This window comes from Dasypus novemcinctus, chromosome 12 (assembly GCF_030445035.2).
Source record: "Dasypus novemcinctus isolate mDasNov1 chromosome 12, mDasNov1.1.hap2, whole genome shotgun sequence".
NCBI classification, from domain to species: domain Eukaryota; kingdom Metazoa; phylum Chordata; class Mammalia; order Cingulata; family Dasypodidae; genus Dasypus; species Dasypus novemcinctus.
The window spans coordinates 85,155,826-85,175,474 of record NC_080684.1 but is presented as its reverse complement, the minus strand read 5'-3'; the positions used below and the strand labels follow the sequence as shown (position 1 = coordinate 85,175,474).

At 39.4% G+C, this 19,649-nt stretch overlaps 1 protein-coding gene and 1 non-coding gene across 4 annotated transcripts in view; both read right to left on the bottom strand.

Annotated features, from left to right (window-relative positions):
* Nucleotides 1-19,649, bottom strand: part of LOC101436104 (anoctamin-4) — a 336,425-nt gene that overhangs the window by 62,130 nt on the left and 254,646 nt on the right. For all 3 annotated transcript variants that reach the window (XM_058308604.1, XM_071219030.1, XM_058308606.1), the window contains 5 exons: nt 18,501-18,607; nt 14,397-14,452; nt 12,015-12,136; nt 7,495-7,629; nt 6,359-6,455 (listed from right to left, as the gene is read on the bottom strand). In XM_058308604.1, coding sequence (XP_058164587.1) covers nt 6,359-6,455; nt 7,495-7,629; nt 12,015-12,136; nt 14,397-14,452; nt 18,501-18,607 — 517 coding nt within the window. The remainder of the gene's footprint in view (nt 1-6,358; nt 6,456-7,494; nt 7,630-12,014; nt 12,137-14,396; nt 14,453-18,500; nt 18,608-19,649) is intronic.
* On the bottom strand, nt 3,612-3,742 carry LOC111766746 (small nucleolar RNA SNORA1). Its single transcript, XR_002798711.1, has one exon. It is a non-coding gene; the product is annotated as a small nucleolar RNA SNORA1 (small nucleolar RNA).

Genomic DNA, 19,649 nt, shown 5'->3' with positions numbered 1-19,649 from the left:
AGTCTATCCAAAGTGTATAATCAGTGGCTTTTAGTATAATCACAATGTTGTGCTTTCACTATCACAAAAAAATTTTAGATCAATTTCATTATTCCAAAAAGAAAAACTCCACACCCCTTAGCTGTTACCTCTCAATCCCTCTGTCCTTCCTGTGCCCTACATAACCACTAATCTAATTTCATCTTTATAAATTGATTTATAGTAGCATTTAAAAAAAAATGGAATCATACAATATATAGCTGTTTGTGTCTGGTTTATTTCACTTAGCCTCATGTGTTTTTTTTTTTTTGGTCTGATAGTAACATTTTGTAACACTAACATACATTTATTCAGTTTCAAAGAAAAATAGCCTATATAAGCAGTATTACCCATATTCATATTTCACATGAAGTTTTACTATGCTACACAGTCCCCATGTTATATTTTATAGCTTTCCTTCTAGTAAAAAACATGATCCTCGTCTTTCCCTTTCAACTACTGTCATACTCATAAACTTGCTCTGCTAGTTATCAATACTGTGTTGTGCTTTCACCATTTCTATTGATTTCCAAAGATTTACAGACAACTTTTTTTACCAGTTCTGCACAGATTAACCCTCATTCTAATTTCTGGTGGCCTATATTCTAATAATTAACTCCATGAGTTTATACAATGTATTTAGTTTATAGTAACGCAGTCACACAGTATTTGTCCTTTTGTGCATGACTTACTTCACTCAAACTAATGTTCTTCAGGTTCATTCATGTTGTCATATGCTTCACAATTTCATTTCTTCTTAGAGCTGCATAATATTCCATCATGTGTACACTCCACAATTTGTTTATCCATTCATCAATTGATGGACACCTGGGTTGTTTCCATCTTTTGGCAATCATGAATAATGCCATCATGAACATTGGGGTACAGATGTCTATTAGTGTCACTGTTCTCAGTTCTTCTGGATATATATACCCAGTAGTGGTATTGCTGGGTCACATTCCAAATCTATATTCAACTTCTTTAGGAACTGCCAAACAGTCCTCCATGGGGGCTGTATCTTCCTGCATTCCCACCAACAGTGAATAAGTGTTCCTATCTCTCCACATCCTTTCCAACACTTGTAGGTCTCTGTATTTTTCACAGTGGCCATGCTAATAGGTGTGAAATGATATCTCATTGCAGCTTTGATTTGCATTTCCCTAGTTGCTAGTGATGTTGAACATTTTTTCATGTTTTTGCCATTTGTATTTCTTCTTTGGACAAGTGTCTATTCAAGTCTTTTGCCCATTTTTAATCAGGTTCTTTGTCTTTTTATGTTGAGTTGTAGCATCTCTTTATATATCATGGATATTAAACCCTTATCAGATATGTGATTTCAAAATATTTTCTCCCATTGAGTCAGCTGCTTTTTCACCCTTTTGACCTTTGAGATGCAAAAGTGTTTAATTTTGAGGAGGTCTCATTTACCTATTTGTTCTTTTGTTGCTTGTGCTTTGATTTTAAGGCCCAAGAAATTACCACCTACCATAAGATCTGAACTTTAGGAAGTTTCCCTGCATTTTCTTCTAGTAGTTTTATGGCCCTGGCTCTTATAAAGGGAGTAAGATATGGGTCCCTTTCATTTTTTTGGTTATGGATATCCAGTTCTCCCAGAACCATTTATTGAAGAGACTATTTTGTATCATCCACAAAGACTTGGTAGGTTTGTTGAAAACCAGTTGGCCTTAGAGGTGAGGGTTCATTTCTGGACTCTCAGTTCTATTTCACTGATCAGTGTGTCTATCTTTATGCCAATACCATGCTGTTTTTACCACTGTAGCTTTGTAATAAGTTTCAAGATCAGGCAGTGAAATTCCTTCCATATCACTTTTCTTTTTTAGGTTGTTTTTGGCTTTTCATGTGGACTTTCTCTTCCAAATAAATTTGGTAATTGCCTTTTCTATTTCTGTGAAGTAGGCTGTTAGAATTTTGATTGGTATTGGATTGAATCTATAAACTAGTTTGGGGAGGATTGACATCTTCATGATATTTAGTCTTCCAATCCATGAACATGGAATGTCTTTTCATTTCTTTATGTCTTCATTGATTTCTTTTAGCATTGTTTTGTAGTTTTCTGTAAACAGCCCTTGTATTTTTTGGTTAATTTGATTCCTAGGTATTTGAATCTTTTTGTTGCTACTATGAATGGAATTTCTCCCCCAATTTCCTCCTCAGATTGTTCAATACTAGTGTAAAGAAACAATTGATTTTTGTGTGTTGATCTGGTATGCTACCACTTTGCTGAACTTGTTTATTAGCTCAAGTAGCTTTTTTGTAGACCTTTCAGAATTTTCTAAATATAGGATCATGTTAACTGTGAATAGTGAGTGTTTTACTGCCTCTTTTCCTATTTGGATGTCTTTTATTTCTTTTTCTTATCTAATTGCTCTAGCTAGAACTTTGGGAACAAGTTAAAAAGTGGTGACAGTGGGCATCCTTGTCTTGTTCCCAATCTTAGAGGGAAAGCTTTCAATCTTTCCCCATTGAATATGATGTTGGCTATGGGTTTTTCATATACGTCCTTTATCATATTAAGAAATATTCCTTCTATTCCTTTCAGTTTCCTCACATGCACTCCTTTGATCTGTCAGCAGATGGCGCTTGTTGTCAGGTCTCCCAGTTAAAGACTGATCTGAGTGTGTTCACTGCAATAGGGAGGGGATAAATGTGATGGAGGATCCTGTTTGGATGCTAACAGTCTTGCAAATCAAACTTTCTCAGAGACAGTTCTCCAGCCTTTGCTGGCAGCCCCCTCTTTTTTCCCAGGTAGTAAATAATTCCACATCCCTCTGTGTCCTCAATAACCAGTCCTGGTCAGAAAGAAGGGTGTTTGTGAGAGTTGGATCTCTTTAGTCCCATGCTGGCTCCCAGCACAAAAAATGGCTCCTGGCCCGGAAGGGCTCCTGGGACACAGCTGACCAAAAAAAGCTGAATCAGCCTCAGACTGTGTCACTTACTCTCCCATTTCCTGGGGAGGTGGATCATGGAGCCCCCTCTGTCTGTAGCTGCCCACCACAGGGCCTGGAGAATTCAAAGCAATCTGCTGGTAGGGTGGGGGAAGGGTGCCAGACGCTGCACTGTAGTTTCTACTCAAGGTCTTTTTTTTTTTTTTTGCTGCTAAATTTGTTTTATTTCCTCCACAGAAACACTAGAGAAACTTGGAGCCAAAAATATATTCTACAGTGTAAAAAGTATTTTTATTATGTGTAGCAATTAAGTTAATACATTTTTTATTTACAGAATTCAACATGTGATCATTCCCCTGCTTAATTATCAAAGTCAGCTTAGTTTCTTTGAAGCTTGAAACAAGATTTAGCTTCAAGATAGCCCTCTTAAAAAGAACCCACAACTGTTTCCAGCCAGCCTGGTCATAATTCTTTTAGATGGGCTTCTTTTCATCTCCACTTGTGTGTGGACAAACTTCAGAAATTTCCCACCTGTTTGCTAGAATTCTTTGATCCTAATTTCTTCAAGTTATTCACTTTAGGTCCCTAGAAAGAGTACATATATATTTTGGCAAATGATCTAAAACGTACCAGCCTTTAATCTGTTAACATCCATTTTTTACCTTGAGACCTTAGCAAAAGAGAAAAAAAAGTAACAGGTCCCACTGTCACCATTGCAATAAATTTACTGTGATGGAAGCATAACCTGTGTCTCATTTTAGCCACATTTATCAATTCTGGTCACTATGTCAACTGTGCCCTTCTCATGGAACGAGGCTGTTCTACTAAAGGTCTTAACTATCTTAAAGTCCAGGGTCTTTTCCTGTATCTCTCTCTCTTCTGGGTGGTGTCCAGCCTTCCTCTGGTGTCCTATACCCTGAAACTTTTTTTCCAGGCCCTTTCTACCTGTCCTCTAGCTATTTTTCTGGGAGAGGAGATAATCCTGTAACTTTCTAATTCGCCTTAGCTTTCATTTTCTTAAGGTGCTAGGTAAGACTAAATCTTAAATCCAGAATCTAAACATCTTATAGCTCAGTACGGTCCAGTGGTAAAGAAGATGTGCTTTGCAGTCAGATAAGCCATGGTTCCAGCTGCTTACTAATATATGATCATGAATGAGTTTTACCTTTTAAATCTTAGTTTATTTACCTGTACAAGTGCGAATAATAACACCTACCTTGAAGTTGTTGTGAGAATTAGAAATAATAAATGTAGGTTGCCTAGTTATTATTATAGCTCTAGCATAGATATTATTATTGTTCTAGATCTTATGTTAGGTAGGATAACTATCTAAAGAAATCCTGTAAAGCATTCTAAACTATTCATGAAGATTCTTTTAAGGAATTATCATGAATCTCCTAAAAAGAGAATCTCCTAAAAAGAGAACTTTATTCCAAGCATATCTTTCCAAGTAAAAACAATCAAACACAAAACCTAAAACCAGAAAAAAGAGAACTAGGCTTCTAAGATTCCCCAAAAGCAGGATTTTTGAAGCTGAGTCATTTAGGCTCAACTCGCAACTTTTAAACAAAATTATATTTCTGACAACACTCATGGACTTGGGTTTATCTGTATGTTCTCCAAAGATAGAGCATTTTGTACTTTTTTTGGTCTCTTGCAGTAATACTAAGAGCCCAGATCTTTCTAAAATCACAGCTGACTGCTGCTCCCACAAGGGCTGGCCACCTGCAGTGCTAACTATTTTGGAGAGGCGGGTTTATGGGCTGCCTATCAAGATGTTCTCATTTAAAACAAACAAAACTCTTCAATGCCAAAAGAGTAATTAAATAAATCCAAGCTGCAGTGATTGTAGAGATAAAATAAAATCTGCCAACACTTTTTAGATCTGGAATCTGGGCAAGTTTTAGGGTCTTGGAAAAACCTTCACCAACTTGGGAACAAACCTGAATTCCAGCTATTACTTACCTAAGTGACAGTGCTTTTAAGATAGAACTCTAGGAATTCAGTGACTGTCTACAATTTTAATAAAATAAGTCATAATATGAGAAAGGGGAATGTAATAACATACAATAGCAATAATGGTGCCAGGTATTTGTTTTTTTCAAAGCACTTTCACATATACTCTCTTCTTTACTTACCCTTACATGTCAAAGGAAATTTGAGAGACAAGAAAGCTCAGGCTCTCTGGGGGAGAGTGTGGACTACAATGTGGACCACTGTCCATGTGCTGCAGCGGTTCTCCAGAATGTATTCGCCGGGTGCAGTGGATGTGCCACAATGATGGAAGAGTTTGTTGATGTGGGAGGGGTGGCGTGGGTGGGGTAGGGGTTATATGGGGACCTCATATTTTTTGAATGTAACATTTAAAAGAAAATAAAGAAGAAGAAGAAGAAAAAAGAAAGCTCAGGTTCAGAAAAGCTGCACCTGTATGAGATCAAAAAGGTAAGCCAGGATTGGGAATGAACGAATTAATGGACTAGAGTAGATTTACTGATATTCTACTATCGACTTATTGTGATTCTAGCAATGGAAGAACTTCTATCATTGATGTGGAGGCAGTGGCCACTGGAGATTCTGAGGGGAGGGAAATGGGAAAAATATGTGTAATATGGGGACATTTTCGAGACTTTGGAATTATCCTGAATGATGTTGTAATGACAGATATAGGCCATTATATATCTTGTCATAACTTACAAAATTGTGTGGGAGAGAGTTTAAACTATAATGTAAACTTTTTAATCCACACTTAGGGCAATGCTCCAAAATGTGTTCAACAATTGTAACAAATGTACCACACTAATAAAGGATGTTGTTAATGTGGGAAAGTGTGGGAGGGATATGGAGTGGAGCATATGGGAATCCCCGACATTTTTTATGCATCACTTACATAATATCAGTATCTTTAAAAAAAAAAAGTAAGTAGCTGAACTTGGGCTTGAACCTAACTCTTTTTGACAATAATGGTGATGAAGAGGAGGAAATAATGGCTGTCATTTATTGAGATCTTATCATTTGCCAAGCACTATGTTCAGTATATTTCTTATAACAATCGTATGAAATAGGCATTATATTCTCCATTTTATAGATGGGGAAACTGAGGCTTGGAGAGGTTAACTAACTTGCTCCCAAAGAGACAAGTAGTAATGAGCCAAGTCAAGATTTGAATGTAACCTCTGACTCCAACAGATGTGCTCTTTGTACTGTGCCATGCAGCAGCCTCTTGTAAGGATAACTACAGCCAACATCTTTTAAATCCATATACATTAAAAAAGGTATTTGAATTAGAATACTGAATGATGGAGATAAGTCTACCCACAAACATTAACTTGAGAATCAAAGGCCAGAAATGACAGAAAGAATATAATTGCCCATCTTCCCTCGTGAAGGAGTATGTTAAATTCAGTCCATCTAAAATGCTGCATATTTGAAATTACCTTGGCATAAACACAGCTGTCTGACAGCCTCATGAATGGACAGTATTTATCACACACAGGACACATGATGATATCGGTAGCTTGGCAGACTTCTTTACTGGAAAAGAGGAGAACAGAAAAGGACTGCTATTTGATGACACAATGCAATTATTTCCTGCAATATCACCAATATGTTCAGCTGGTAAGTAAGATCTAGTAGATTAAATTTCTGCCCTGAGAAGCTTCTTAGCCTTATCTGTTATTAATGTAAACAAGTACCTGCACATTTTAATAATTTGATAAACCAACTTATTTATGAGGCTGTTCCTTGGCTTTGCATATTAATAAGTTAAATTTAGGAAAATACATGAAGCAAAACATTGGTTGTTATACGTCAAATTATACAAAAATAACTTGCAACATTTCACAGGTTTGAAGCAATTTCATACTGAATTATGGGAACAACGATATACCTAAATGGGCCTGCCTCAATTTCTATGTGAATTTACAAGTTTTATAAAGGAGGAACTATTAGAAAGAACTAAGGATTTTAGTTCGGGGAGAAAAATACATGTCATTAACAATTTCACTAAAAAGCACGATATTTTTGTAGGTTGGAGGTTAAGTCACCCACTTTCATTTTTGCACTTTTAAAAGGCATGTTTATCCTTTAAGATCATTGTCCAGCTTTGTAATAAAATATCTTAAATTATATTCTGGTGAAAGAAACAAGATAACAATTCTCAACAATGAACCATTCTCAAGGCACCAGCAAGATGGTGAGAAGTCTTTCTGGCCTTGGATTAAAGAGGCCTTAGAAAAATAGAATTCATAAGAATGATGGTTAATTCACTATTTGCAGTATTAGTGGAGGGAAAAAAGGTGACAAGTCAGAAAGACAGCAACTTTTAGCAAGTGAATAAAAGTGAGCTGTTCTGTGCTTGTATAGTGGCTTGTCTGCCCACAGACGTCAGCTTTGCTTTGTGGACCTAGCAGCAAGGGCGAGGGATGGAGGAAAATCTAGTGAATTGAACTCTCTGAATTTTTCCACGAAAGACTGGGAAGAAAGTTAGAATATGCCCATGGTTTGTGACTACTCCAAAAGCACAGTCATCTCTAAATACTAAGCAAAGGCAGGTCTACTCAAGTCCCCGTACCTGACTTGGCAGTGATCCAGAGTGGTGACTCCATACAAAAAGACAAACAATCCAATGAAAGCAGCTGGGAAGAGCATGCCGGTGTACCAGCCCAGCCAGGCAAAATACAGCCCGATCTTCTCTCCAAAGTACCTCCTGTTTAAGACACAACAGCCTTGTGAATCACACTGACGTGTGTAAAGTTAAGCTTTCTAACACTTGGCTCAGTCATTGTACATTGGAATGGCCTCACCGATGAACGTGCAAACCAGATAAGCCAAGAGAATGGAACATGTGGACAAATCCAGACCTTGGGCTTAAATTTTGTCTCTTCTTCCTCCAAATCAGAAATGGAAGCCAACCCTTCCCTAAAGAACATGAACATACACAGGCTTATTTTGAGATGTAAAGAATAAACTCTGCCTGTTTCACTGTTATGATAAGGAACAAGGGGAATTTAAATAGTTGGTGCCAGTACATAATCTCATATTTGCCTTTTCTGCAGGTATATACGTTTGTATCATAATTATGGTTTAATATAGTAAACAAAGTTATTGTGAAAAACTTTAAATATTGAGGGACGAAACGGGGTCCCTGTTATGGGACGAGCAGGGTCCCTGTTAAGGGATGAGTGGGGTTCCGTTGTGGGACGAGCGGGGTCCCTGTTAAGGGATGAGTGGGGTCCCGTTGTGGGACGAGAGGGGTCCCTGGCGGGGAAGAAAGCCTCGTACGGCCGCTGAGGCTTCCCTCGGGGGCTCCGAAGGCGTGGAGGGCACATGACCCAGGAAGGAGTTGCGGAGACAGGCTGATGGCACAAGTCTGGTTTATTGCGGAAGGGGATGCAGATTTACAGGATTGGGGAGTGGTGTGGCGGGTTCTGATTGGCTAGGGCAAATGCTGTTTCCATATAAGGCAATGTTCTGGCATTGGGCTAGTGATTGGCCAGTTGGGTATGTGCTAACTCTTGATAGGCTGACACTGTTACTAAGCTGATAGGTGGTTGTAAGCTGTTGCTGGGCAAACAGCGTACTAAGAGATTAGGTTTAAGGGAGGGGGGAGGGGAAGTGAGAGCTGGGCTAGGCGGGAGATAGGAAGGGGGAGGGCGGTGCCGGCTAGCCGTTAGCAGCAAAGGCCTAGTCAGGCGTGGTCCCCTTGTCTAGGCCCAGTGGGCCGAGGTGGTGTCACCTCTTGCCGCACTGCTTGCCATTGAGGCAAGCCGGGTGCCCCTCCTCCCACAAAATATCCCTTTCAATATTTTGTAGCTGACAAGATGGTTACAATGCTAGAATCATCGGTTATTAGAAAGAAAAGAACTCTTGAGATTACTGAGATTCAACATGAATCAATGGCTGAGAGAGAGAAGGCTTTTCATAGACTTTAACATCTACCTCTACAAATACATATATATTTTTTAAAGATTTATTTTTTATTTATTTCTTTCCCCTCCCCCTCCCTCCCCCCCAGTTGTCTGCTCTCTGTGTCCATTCGCTGTGTGTTCTTCTGTGACCGCTTCTATCCTTATCAGCGGCACCAGGAATCTGTATTTCTTTTTGTTGTGTCATCTTGTTGTGTCAGCTCTCCGTGTGTGCGGCACCACTCTTGGGCAGGCTGCATTTTCTTTCGCGCTGGGCGGCTCTCCTTACGGGGCACACTCCTTGCGCGTGGGACTCCCCTACGTGGGGACACAGCTGTGTGGCAGGGCACTCCTTGTGCGCATCAGCACTGCGCATGGGCCAGCTCCACACGGGTCAAGGAGGCCAGGGGTCTGAACTGCAGACCTCCCATGTGGTAGACGGACGGCCTATCCATTGGGCCAAGTCTGCCTTCCTACAAATATTTTTTGATGTCTTACACCTGAGACTAGCCAGTCTCTCTAGTGTTCTGTAGTCTGTGAAGTTTGGAAGTGTCTAGAAAGTTCCTTGGTTTTTCTTTTATTTTTAAATAGCATTGCTAACTTGATTGACTTCTCTTAGAATACAACCCAAATTATGCTTTTTATGCCATTTGAGAGCTACAATTCATAACTTACAAGTCAATTATTTCTTAGGCAAATACAAGAACTTTCTAATAATTTCTTCATTCTCATTCTCATCAAACACTGCAGACCATCTGTTTCCAAATACTGTCTACTGCTTTCATCATAGAGTGTCCAAATGGCTCCTAAAAGCGTGGGATTTATTTATTTACCCCACTGTGTCCTTCAACAAAAACCTTTCACTCTCAGATTTTCCCAACATACATTCATACACACAGATATATTCATTTTCTTATTCAATAAATTAAAAAAAACATCTACTGTGGGCCTGGTACCACGTCCAGTGTTGAGAATACAAGGAAGGCAAAATAAATTTGGTCTCTGCTCTTGTGGAGCTTGTGGATTGATAGAGGAAACACATAATCAAACAAATGAGTTTATAATTACAAAACTGAGAACAGAGCTATGAAAGGAAAGAACAAATTCTATTAGTCTAAATAACAAGGCCATCTGACTACCCTAGTCAGAGAGGACATCTCTGAGGAGGTGACTATTGTGCTGAAAAGATGGAATTAACCAGGTGGGGATGGGGACAGAATAGAGAATTTCTGGCAGAGGGAACAGTATGTACAATGACCCTGGGGTAGGACGGACAAGAAAAAATAAGGGCTATGCAGGACAACAGAGAAGGAGAGGGGGGCTGGAGAAGCAGGTGGTCCTGGCCACCACATTAAACGTGTTCATCTTTATCCCCAAGGACCTGGAAAACTATTAAAAGGTTTTATTCAATCAGGGGACAAGATCAGATTCACATTGTGAAAGCATCACCGCGGGGTGAAGAAGGTATTTCGGAAGGGGCCAGGAGTGAAAAGGGAGACCAAAGTAGGAGACAGATGTCATAGTCTAGGCTAAAGACAAAGGCAGTGGCAGTGGCAGAGGAGATGCTGCATGTGGCCAGATTTGAGAGCTATTTGGAAGTAAAATCTGTGGGCAAGGTCTGTCTAAGTGATGAGATTCCCCTAGTGCATGGCACCTTTATTCAAGTCAAGGCTGGTGGTACTTTTCAATCTTCGTTCCCTTTGGCCACCTCAAATTCTGCTGAATTCCAGGGCTCAGCTCGACGGGGCCTTCCACAGGTGCTCTGGCCCATAACTTTCCTTTCCATTTTCTCTGAATTACTGTAAAACTTCTGGCCTCTGTCGCATGTTACCCAATTTTGGATGGTCTTGCATTGCTTTTTTTAAGTGTCTCAAGAACACAGGACATTTTTCTGAAGGAAACTGTGAGTTTCTCAAAGCCAGGGACCATAGCTTCTACTTGCCTTTGTCAGTAGCACTTAGCACAATACTAGAAACACAATGGGCAGCTAATAAATACTCACTGATATAATAGCAAAATCTTAGTCAAAATATTGTCATGGATGAGAGATGTTTTGCCTGCAGCAATTTTCTGTAATTTGGAATCAATGCAATCCAGTAATAAGGGACTAAGGCTGGGAAGAGAATCCTGTGTCCCCCCACCCCCCACCGCCACTGTTTATCATGCATTGAGACTGGTAAAGAAAACTGATCGCATCTCAGAAAGTGTTTCCCATTCACCCAGATCATCTGGACCATTTGTTACCAACACAAAGAAGGGGGCACAGTTCATCAAAAAGTTCTTGGATCATCAGGAGTAAACACTTGGTAACAAAGTAGCAATGACTCTGGCAGGAAGAAGGACTCCTCAGGGAGATGAAATGAAAGATGAGTTGTATTATTATTCCTCTCCCCCACCTCCTGGGTTCATTTTTTTTGGCCCCAGTACAAAGAAAACAAATCCAGGTAGCCTAAGAAATGGGACCTGAGTTTCTCTTTAATAAGGAACCTATAAATGTGGATCATTATTGTCCAATCATGATAACTATTCTCTCAATAAATAATGAGCTGTTGGAGCAGAATTCTGCCACAGCAAAGGGTTGGGCAGATATAGAAGGTTGAAAAGCATACATTTCTACTGCACAATTATCATATGTTAAAAGCTGATAAGAATAAAAAAAAAAGAAAAAAAAAACCAGAAAAATAAGAACAAAAGCTGATGTACTTTTTTTTGACTGGCAGATTGAAAGAAACCTTATAGATTATTAGTTTAAAATGAAAATTAAAACAATCCCAAATTTTATTGGAATGACAGCCCCTTGTACTTCCTATTTGCCTAATGGTAACTAAAATTCCACTTGTCAGTAATATATCTAAGCTGTGTTCCTCTCTATAGGACAATTTTCCAGTAACACTGGGTGATCTGTCCCTGATGGACTCCTTTGGGGGGGCCCGGCTAACCTCACATGTCCCCCCGTAGTCCTCTTCCTAAGGCCCTTATGGAGGAAATACCATCCTCATCAGAGGGGGGGCTGGTTTACCAAGAGCCCTCTGTTCTCTGTTCAGTTGCCTTCTTGGGAAAAAAGCCAACCTGAGCAAGGGCTGTGCATCTGAGACCCTTTTTCCTCCAATGTTGGCTAGTCCCAACTGACACTTGGCTCTAAACATTCTGAACAAGCTTTCTATGTGCAGCTGGTTTAAAAACTCACCTGACAAGATCCAAAGGCTGGTATTTGTACCACACGCCCCAGGAGGCCCAGCACTCGTAGAGCAGGTGTCGGTGGTTCTCCGCTCCGTGGGTTCTGATGGAGTTTTTACTTCTGTAACTTCCCTGGGATGAAAACACCACCGTCGTTGAGGTACTACCCACAAAAGCCGTAAGGAACAGCCGACAGCAATACTAGTGTCTTATGGCAGGAGTGAAAAGAGGAGTGGGATGGGAATAGAATGGATCCACACTATCGAGTAAAAGCAGTTTTGATGAGTTGATCAGGACATTAGCTGGTTGGAGATCCTGTGTAGTAAAAAGCACGCGCTTTCCAGAATCAGGACCGTCTGAACTGAGGTCAAAACCAGTCCACTGCTTTTTAGTTAGGAGACCTTGGTCCAGCCACCCAACCTCTCTGAGCCTTGGTTTCCTAATCTGTAAGGGAACTAATAATACCTGCCTAATTAGACGTCTGTGGCTTGAATGAATAAAGTGTAAAAAGTCTTATGCCTGAGACTTTTTGATTCTCTTCCCCACTTCACACAGCCTTATCTGTAAGAAAATCCTAGAATTCAAAAGCTGGAGGGCACTTCAGAGTTGTAATAATTCAAGTCTAATTCAACACCCTCATTGAACAAATGAGGAGAATGAGGGTCAGAGAGATGGGGGGTTATCTTAGCTTAACTTGTGGCAATGCTAGTTTCACAAACAGTAAAGGGACTTCCTGGAGGTGAACTAATTATTCACACCACTCCGAGAAGTTCTTTCTTAATGGAAACGCATAGGGCAGGGAGTTAAGAAATTCAGGTTCTAGTCTCCGTCCAACCACCAATTTGCTATGTGAGTAGAGGTGAATTAACCTTTCTCTAAACCTTCATTTAAACTTTAAACATGGAACAACGGCAACCATATCTGCTCTTCTTGTCTTCCTGCCTCTGAAGGTTATCATGAGGTTAAATAATATTGTTGAATTAATCCGAGAGTAAAACGTTAAAAGAGCAATTATGTTATTATTACGGTTGCTATTACTAATTTGGAATTTCACTTCTCATAGACTACAGGGCTTTACTGAGTAATGAAAGCCAAAGAGAAGGTCACGAGCTGCTCTGTGGCATTTTGTAGCTGTGTCTCCTCAGACACTCTCATGCCTGCCCACCTGCTCCCCTGAACACACACTTCTGCCTGTTTACCAATCTCTTGGATTCTGCCTTTACCACAGGGAAGGGCTGAGTAGGGGGGAGGATGCAGTTCTCAATGAAACCTTTTTCTGGGCAAAGCTAACTAGTAACTACAGGGAAGACACATGATGTTCTTAGGGGAAATCTGTCTTTGGAGTTCAGAAATACCTGCATATGTTTCTAGCAAACCTTTGTCTCAAGATATTTACTTCCATCATGCTAAAAGGAACATTCCAACAATCTTTCATGGAAGTCTGTAAATGGGTATCAGCCCAAAGCTTCCAGTTTTCTGTTGTTGGTTCTTTTGTCTCCCCTTTTTATATTCTCTTGGTGTTTAAAGTCAAGAGGGGGAGCACTGTCATATAAAAAGTATGTTTTAAAGACTTGCATTTTACAGAGTCGGAATTGTCCTCAAATGTTCTATTGGCAAACTCTTAATATTTTTTCTAAGATAAGATTATACTATATTATACTAAGATAAGATTTCTAAGATAAGATTATACTATATTATAATAGTAATTTCACCTGGCTAATTTGTGAGGTGCCAGAGGGCCAGGGACCTTGTATTCTCTGTGTCATTCAGAATAGGCGCTCAATACCACAAAAATTACAGCAATCCTGCACCCATTGTGAGGACTGTAGAAGAATTCTGGGTTAAACACCCTGAGATCTAATGGGGAAAATAGAGTTAAGGGTAGCCACAGTCACAGTATGGAAGTACCCAGGAATGATGAAGATATGCAGTAAGCAAGGAGAATATCATATGTTAGATATCTTGAATGAACAATGGTAAGGGCAGTGCTACTCATTTTCATTTGTCATCCTTTGGTTAGCAAAGACTTGGCAAGATGGCTTTCTCCCACTCCCTCAAGGAATGGTTATAAATTTCTTTGTTGCAGATACTACATATTTCAAGAATATTTTCCCCTTGAGTCTGGTGTCTCATGCAAATTTTCAATGGCTCTTTAATTCAATGCCTCCTCTGAATTCATGCTGAGTGACTCCTGATTCAAGTACTTTTGCGATCACACAAAAAGATATACAGGAATGTATGGATGCTGGGGAGAAACATCACAATGCAAGTAGGCCCTCAAATGAATACCTATGAACAAATTCTTTAGCAAGCTCAACTAATGACTTTACCCTCAGAAGGTAATTTCAGTAACAAGGAGTTCAAAGAAAGAGGAGATAAGGCAGAACAATACCTCATGCAAGGGAAATGCAGCTTCATAGGAGCCATTGGTAAGCAAGCGATTCAGGCCTAAAGGAACAACAAAGTACATTTGAATTAATACTAACATATGAGAATATTGAATTAATACCGCATGTGAATCCTTACAATGTTCAAGACCAATGTAAAGGTGGTACTTTCTGGAGCAAATATTCTAGGTTTCCAAACTGTTTTAAGCCCACTTTGGGTTTGGGACACCAAACAGTTTAGAATAAAACTTTGCCATCTTTTGGAATACTGGGAGCAACGGCTAGGAAATGAGATTTTCAAACAGAAACAATACAATGAAGCACAAGAAGTGGATGTATCATATCAGATAATGCTATTCTGTCAAGAGCTCTTCTATTTTTGTCCAGAAGCTTCAATATGGAAAAAGCTACTTCCTCTGCATTGGACCTGTGGTATGACTTTGGGCAAGTCCCCTTGTCCTCAGACCTCAATATTCTCATCAATAAAGTGGAGGGGGGCGGGGGTAGGTAGGGCCACACTGATCTTTTTTAAAAACAGCTTTATTGAGGTATAACTGAAATATAATAAATTTGTGAATTTTCCAGAGGCTTTCTTCTCATTGAATTCTAATTTAATCTCATCATAGTTAAAGAACATCCTCTGTATGAATTGGATTCTTTTAAACTTATTAACTCTTGTTTTATGACCCCAAATATGGTCTACCTTGATAATGTTCTATGTGCACTTGAAAAGAATACAAATTCTGGGGTTGTTGGGTGAAGTATTCTAAGACGTCAATTAGGTCAAGTTTATTGATAATGCTGTGCAGGTCTTCCATATCCTCCTGATTTTTGTCTACTTATTTAGCAATTATTGAGAGAAGAGTATTATATCTCTGACTGTAATTGTGGACTTGTCTGTTTTTCCTTGCAGTTTTATCATGTTTTGTTTCCTGTAGTTTGAAGCTCTGCTGTTAAGGGCATAAACATTTCAGATTATTGCATCCTCCTGATGAACTGAACTAAGAAATGGCTTTCTTAGTTCTTGTTAATATTTTTTGCTTTAAAATCGACTTTATCTACATTAATGTAGCCCCTCCAATGATATAACCTTGTTAATAATTCCTACAAATCAGTATTTTCCTGTTATCTGTAGTCATTGTTGGTTCATGCAAAATGCCATTTTCAGAAAAAGTTTCAGGCAGAAAATAACACTGAATAAACATTAATTCTATCAAGAAATTAAACTATTTTCTAAACATGTTGTTTCTTTTATTTATGAAACCAAAGACAATAATGAAACATGGGGTCAGCAGACCAATGTTGTGGTTTTACTCCATAGTTTTCAACATAATGCCTGATGCTGGGTTTATAATTTACTCTGTGATTGATTACTTCTAATTAGATACTTTTCCAGTTCATCATTACCAATTTTCAAAGCATTGGGATCCAGAAATAGTATTCTTCTGTCATTGAATGAGAGACTTTTCCTGACTGTTACAATACTCTATTTCCTTGTGCTTCTTCCGAACATTTAAAAATCATTGTCTCTGTTCTTTTGTCTCCATCTTAACTTGTTGTAAAAACAGCACACATTTTCAGATTCGGAAATTAGCCACAATAATTGCTGCATGGCCTTGTTGTATGCAGTTTTTGATTGTGTGAGGCTGATGATGGTGGGAAATCTGATCTTGTTTAAAAGACTTTCAATTTAGTTCAAAAGCATTTATTGAACTCCTACTATATGCCAGATACTGTACAATCTGGTACAAAGATGAGTAAGTCAACTGCCATACAATTAAGGAGCTAATTATCTAGCCTGGCAGTATGCAACTGCAGATTCTCAGAGCACTAGTGTGTTATAAGTTATAATGAGTTGTGAAGTGTGCTGCAAATAATACCGATATTGATGAATGCACTGTTTTTGAGTGACTTTCATTTTATGAAATAATTCAGAATTGTTACTGTCATAATAGTAATGTAATATTTCAATTATTTAGTACACCAAAATATTAACTGTGGTTTTCTTTAGGTGGTAGCAATTTCATAATGTCATTGAAAGTAAACAGTTCGAGAAAAAAAAGAGAGTTGTGTATAAGTATCGAATAAACACTCTAGAAAAAATTGCCACAGGAATTGAGAAGAGGGGAGAATTCCTTCAAACTGGAATGGTTCTGGAGAACACCATGGAGGGGATGGTCTCAGGATGGATGACTGCCGCAGACAATGTGGGGGCTGCGTTCAAGCAAGACCCCATCCAAGTTAAGAAAGCCCTGAACCAGGTTCAATTGCACAATAACTGCCCACATTGACTCACACTGAACATAATATTCCAGGTGTATTCAGATTGGTACTAGCAGCTATCTATTTTTTCCCTATTATATTTTAATTTATGCAGCCTGGGATCCAAGTAGTTTTGTTGGCAGTTCCATTTTACTAGTGACTCACACTGAACTAGTGATTCAACTAAACCTCTCAAGTCTGTTCCTTGCCTGACGCTGTTGAAAAACATTTCTCCCACGCTGTACCAGGGTAGTTGTTTCGCGGGATTCAAGGGTGAAGATTTTACATTTACAGACTATTAAATGTCACCTTGTTGGATTCAGCTGAGAGTTCCAGACCACTGAGATCTTTCAGTGGCCCTGACTCTGATGGGCAACGTATTTAAAACGTCCTTCCAGCCTCCGCTCCACCTGCAAGCCTGATGAGCAGGCTGTTTAGGCTACTGCCAGTTATCAATCTACTGCCTCTCAGCTCCAAATCCACCTTCACTGCCTCTGCTGGACCCTGTAGCTATTTCTCCTTTGCCAGGGTACAGTGTTATGCTTTGCTAGTAGAGGGCACTGCAGGGACACTGGAGGAGGAAGCGGGTTTCTCCTGGTTCAGTGTGCTCGTCTTGGCAGGCCTTCCGCAGCACATGGTTTCTACAGCTCCTGTGGTGAGAAAGGGCACGTGGCACCTTCCCTGGTCAGCATCCCCTGGTATGACTTTAGGTGGCCAGGGTGGAGTACTGCTGACGCAGCATGTTCTCATAAGCGGCTTCGCCTACAGTCAGCTTTGCCATGAGGCGTGAGGCTAAGCACTGGCTTGCGGCTGGTTTCCCCCATCATTCTGGAGAGCAGGTTCCCAGCCAGTTGTGCTCCTGCAGCATCTCAGCAAACTGCTCTGCCACTTAGCAACCCACGATTGCATTCCTTCCAATGCGGGCTGGATCTCAGCCCTGCCCCGGGGGAGCAGGTTTTCCTAGGAGTGGAGGCTGCTCCCAATACCTGCAATTCCTCCATACTTTGGCTTTCTCTTAGCCGTTACCAGCCAATCCCCCTTTACTCCTTGAAACCTTTCCTGTTATATTACGTGTTGTTTTTGTCTCCTAATTAGACCCGACTGACATAGGTCCTTATTCAAGCTGTTGACAAAAATCTTGCACAAGCAAAGATAAGACTAGAGTACCACCCCCTGCTGATTCGTGATAACATGTTTAATTAGTTAGGAAATTTGTTAATGTAATATGAAAAGGTTTTCACATGATGGCAAAAATTTAAATTGTGGAAACTGTTTAATGGGGTAGTGATACATATTTGGAGAATTTATTTATGTGTGATGGCTCATCTCTGTACTCGCAGCTCCCTCCTCCTGGAACACCCAACCCCTTGATCTTCCACTGTTACTGGGCTCTTCTGGTTATCCGGTCTCAACTTAAATTTCACCTCCTCAGTGACACTTCCCCTGACCATGTGATCTCAGTTAGCTGGAACTCACTTCCACCCTTTGTCAATCTCTCTCCGTCACATTATCCACTTTAATTTCTTCAGGTTACTTATTGTGTTTATTTATTTCCTGCTTTTAATGCCTTGAGCATAAGCTCCAGGAGAGAACAATACTTATTTCCCAACACCTAGCTCAGTGTCTGGCACATGATGGTTCCTCCATAAGTGTATATGGATAGCGAGGATTTTTCCCTGATCTTGAATGAGATGACAATGCTATTTAAACAAGATATGTGAGGAAGGTTTAGATTTTATACTTATGAATTATTCATCTAGAATTGATACAAATTTAATAAAACTGAGGGCAAAGGTCCATAATCTCCAAGTACAGAATGTAGCTTATTATACTAATGTACTACTTACCAATTTTGTTTTTTCCTTCTTCATACTTTATTCTTTGTAAAATATGATGCACAATTCTACTTCTTGTGGCATTGTTGAAGAAAGTGTCTTTGTTGTGTATGATGAAGCTGTGTACACATATCGAAAACACAAGGTGAAGATTAATTAGAGGTGAGGAATCTAATAAATTGTCTAGATTATTTGATGTTACTCAATTGGAAGTGTCTTTCCTTCCAGGAAGTCCCCCTTCCAGCTGCACACCCTTCTCCAAAGGAGTTCACTACTCCCTCCTCTGAGCTATATGTTATCTTGAAAGTATATCAATTTATTGATCACTCTGTATTGTCATTTATTTAATCACATTCATTCAACAAATGTTTAATGAAGTCAGTATGTAAAGGCTGATTATGAAGTTGAACACAAAGCAGATAAAATCCTTGTCCTTGAGAAGCTTGCAGTCTAGCGGGGAAGACAGACCATAAAGGAAAATGAACATGATTATATGGCAAAGAAGAGCAGACTCAAATTCTTTTTCCATGCCTTTATCCCATACAAGACCGTGAGCACCTTGAGGACAAAAGGCTGAATGTAATCATTTCGTAGCTCCCATGTAGTGAGTAGATGGCAATGGAATGGGTTTTGTGAGGGTCATGGAAGTATATGTTGGAGAAATTGCTATTAAAAGTTTTCCTTGAAAAAGATGGAATTCCAAGAGTAGTTCAAATGATGGAGGAAAAGAAAAAAAAAACTGGTGGCTCAGGAATGGGGTTTGGTTTGGAAACAGGATTGGAAATGTAAGTTTGGGATTAGAGATAAAGGAGAGAAAGATCAGAGAATGTGTAGACAAAATTCAAATTATGTGAACTGATTCCTTGGAGAATTATTTTCCTCTGACTTTTACCTGAATTCTGTTACAGAGCATTGTTCTCAGAAAAAATTAATTTGACTTGGTGGATGAGAGATAAATGCTATGTAGGTGAATGAGGAAGCTGTAGAATTTATCTTATATTTTCTCTAGGATTTTCTAAAAACATTTTATGGCATCAAAGAGGAAGAAGGTAAAACCAAGAGTTACATCAAATGTGGTTCATTTTATTTTATCCTCCTCAGCCGTTTCACCTTATTTGAGACAGACCATTGCATTTTAATGCCTAATAAAGATGTCATAAA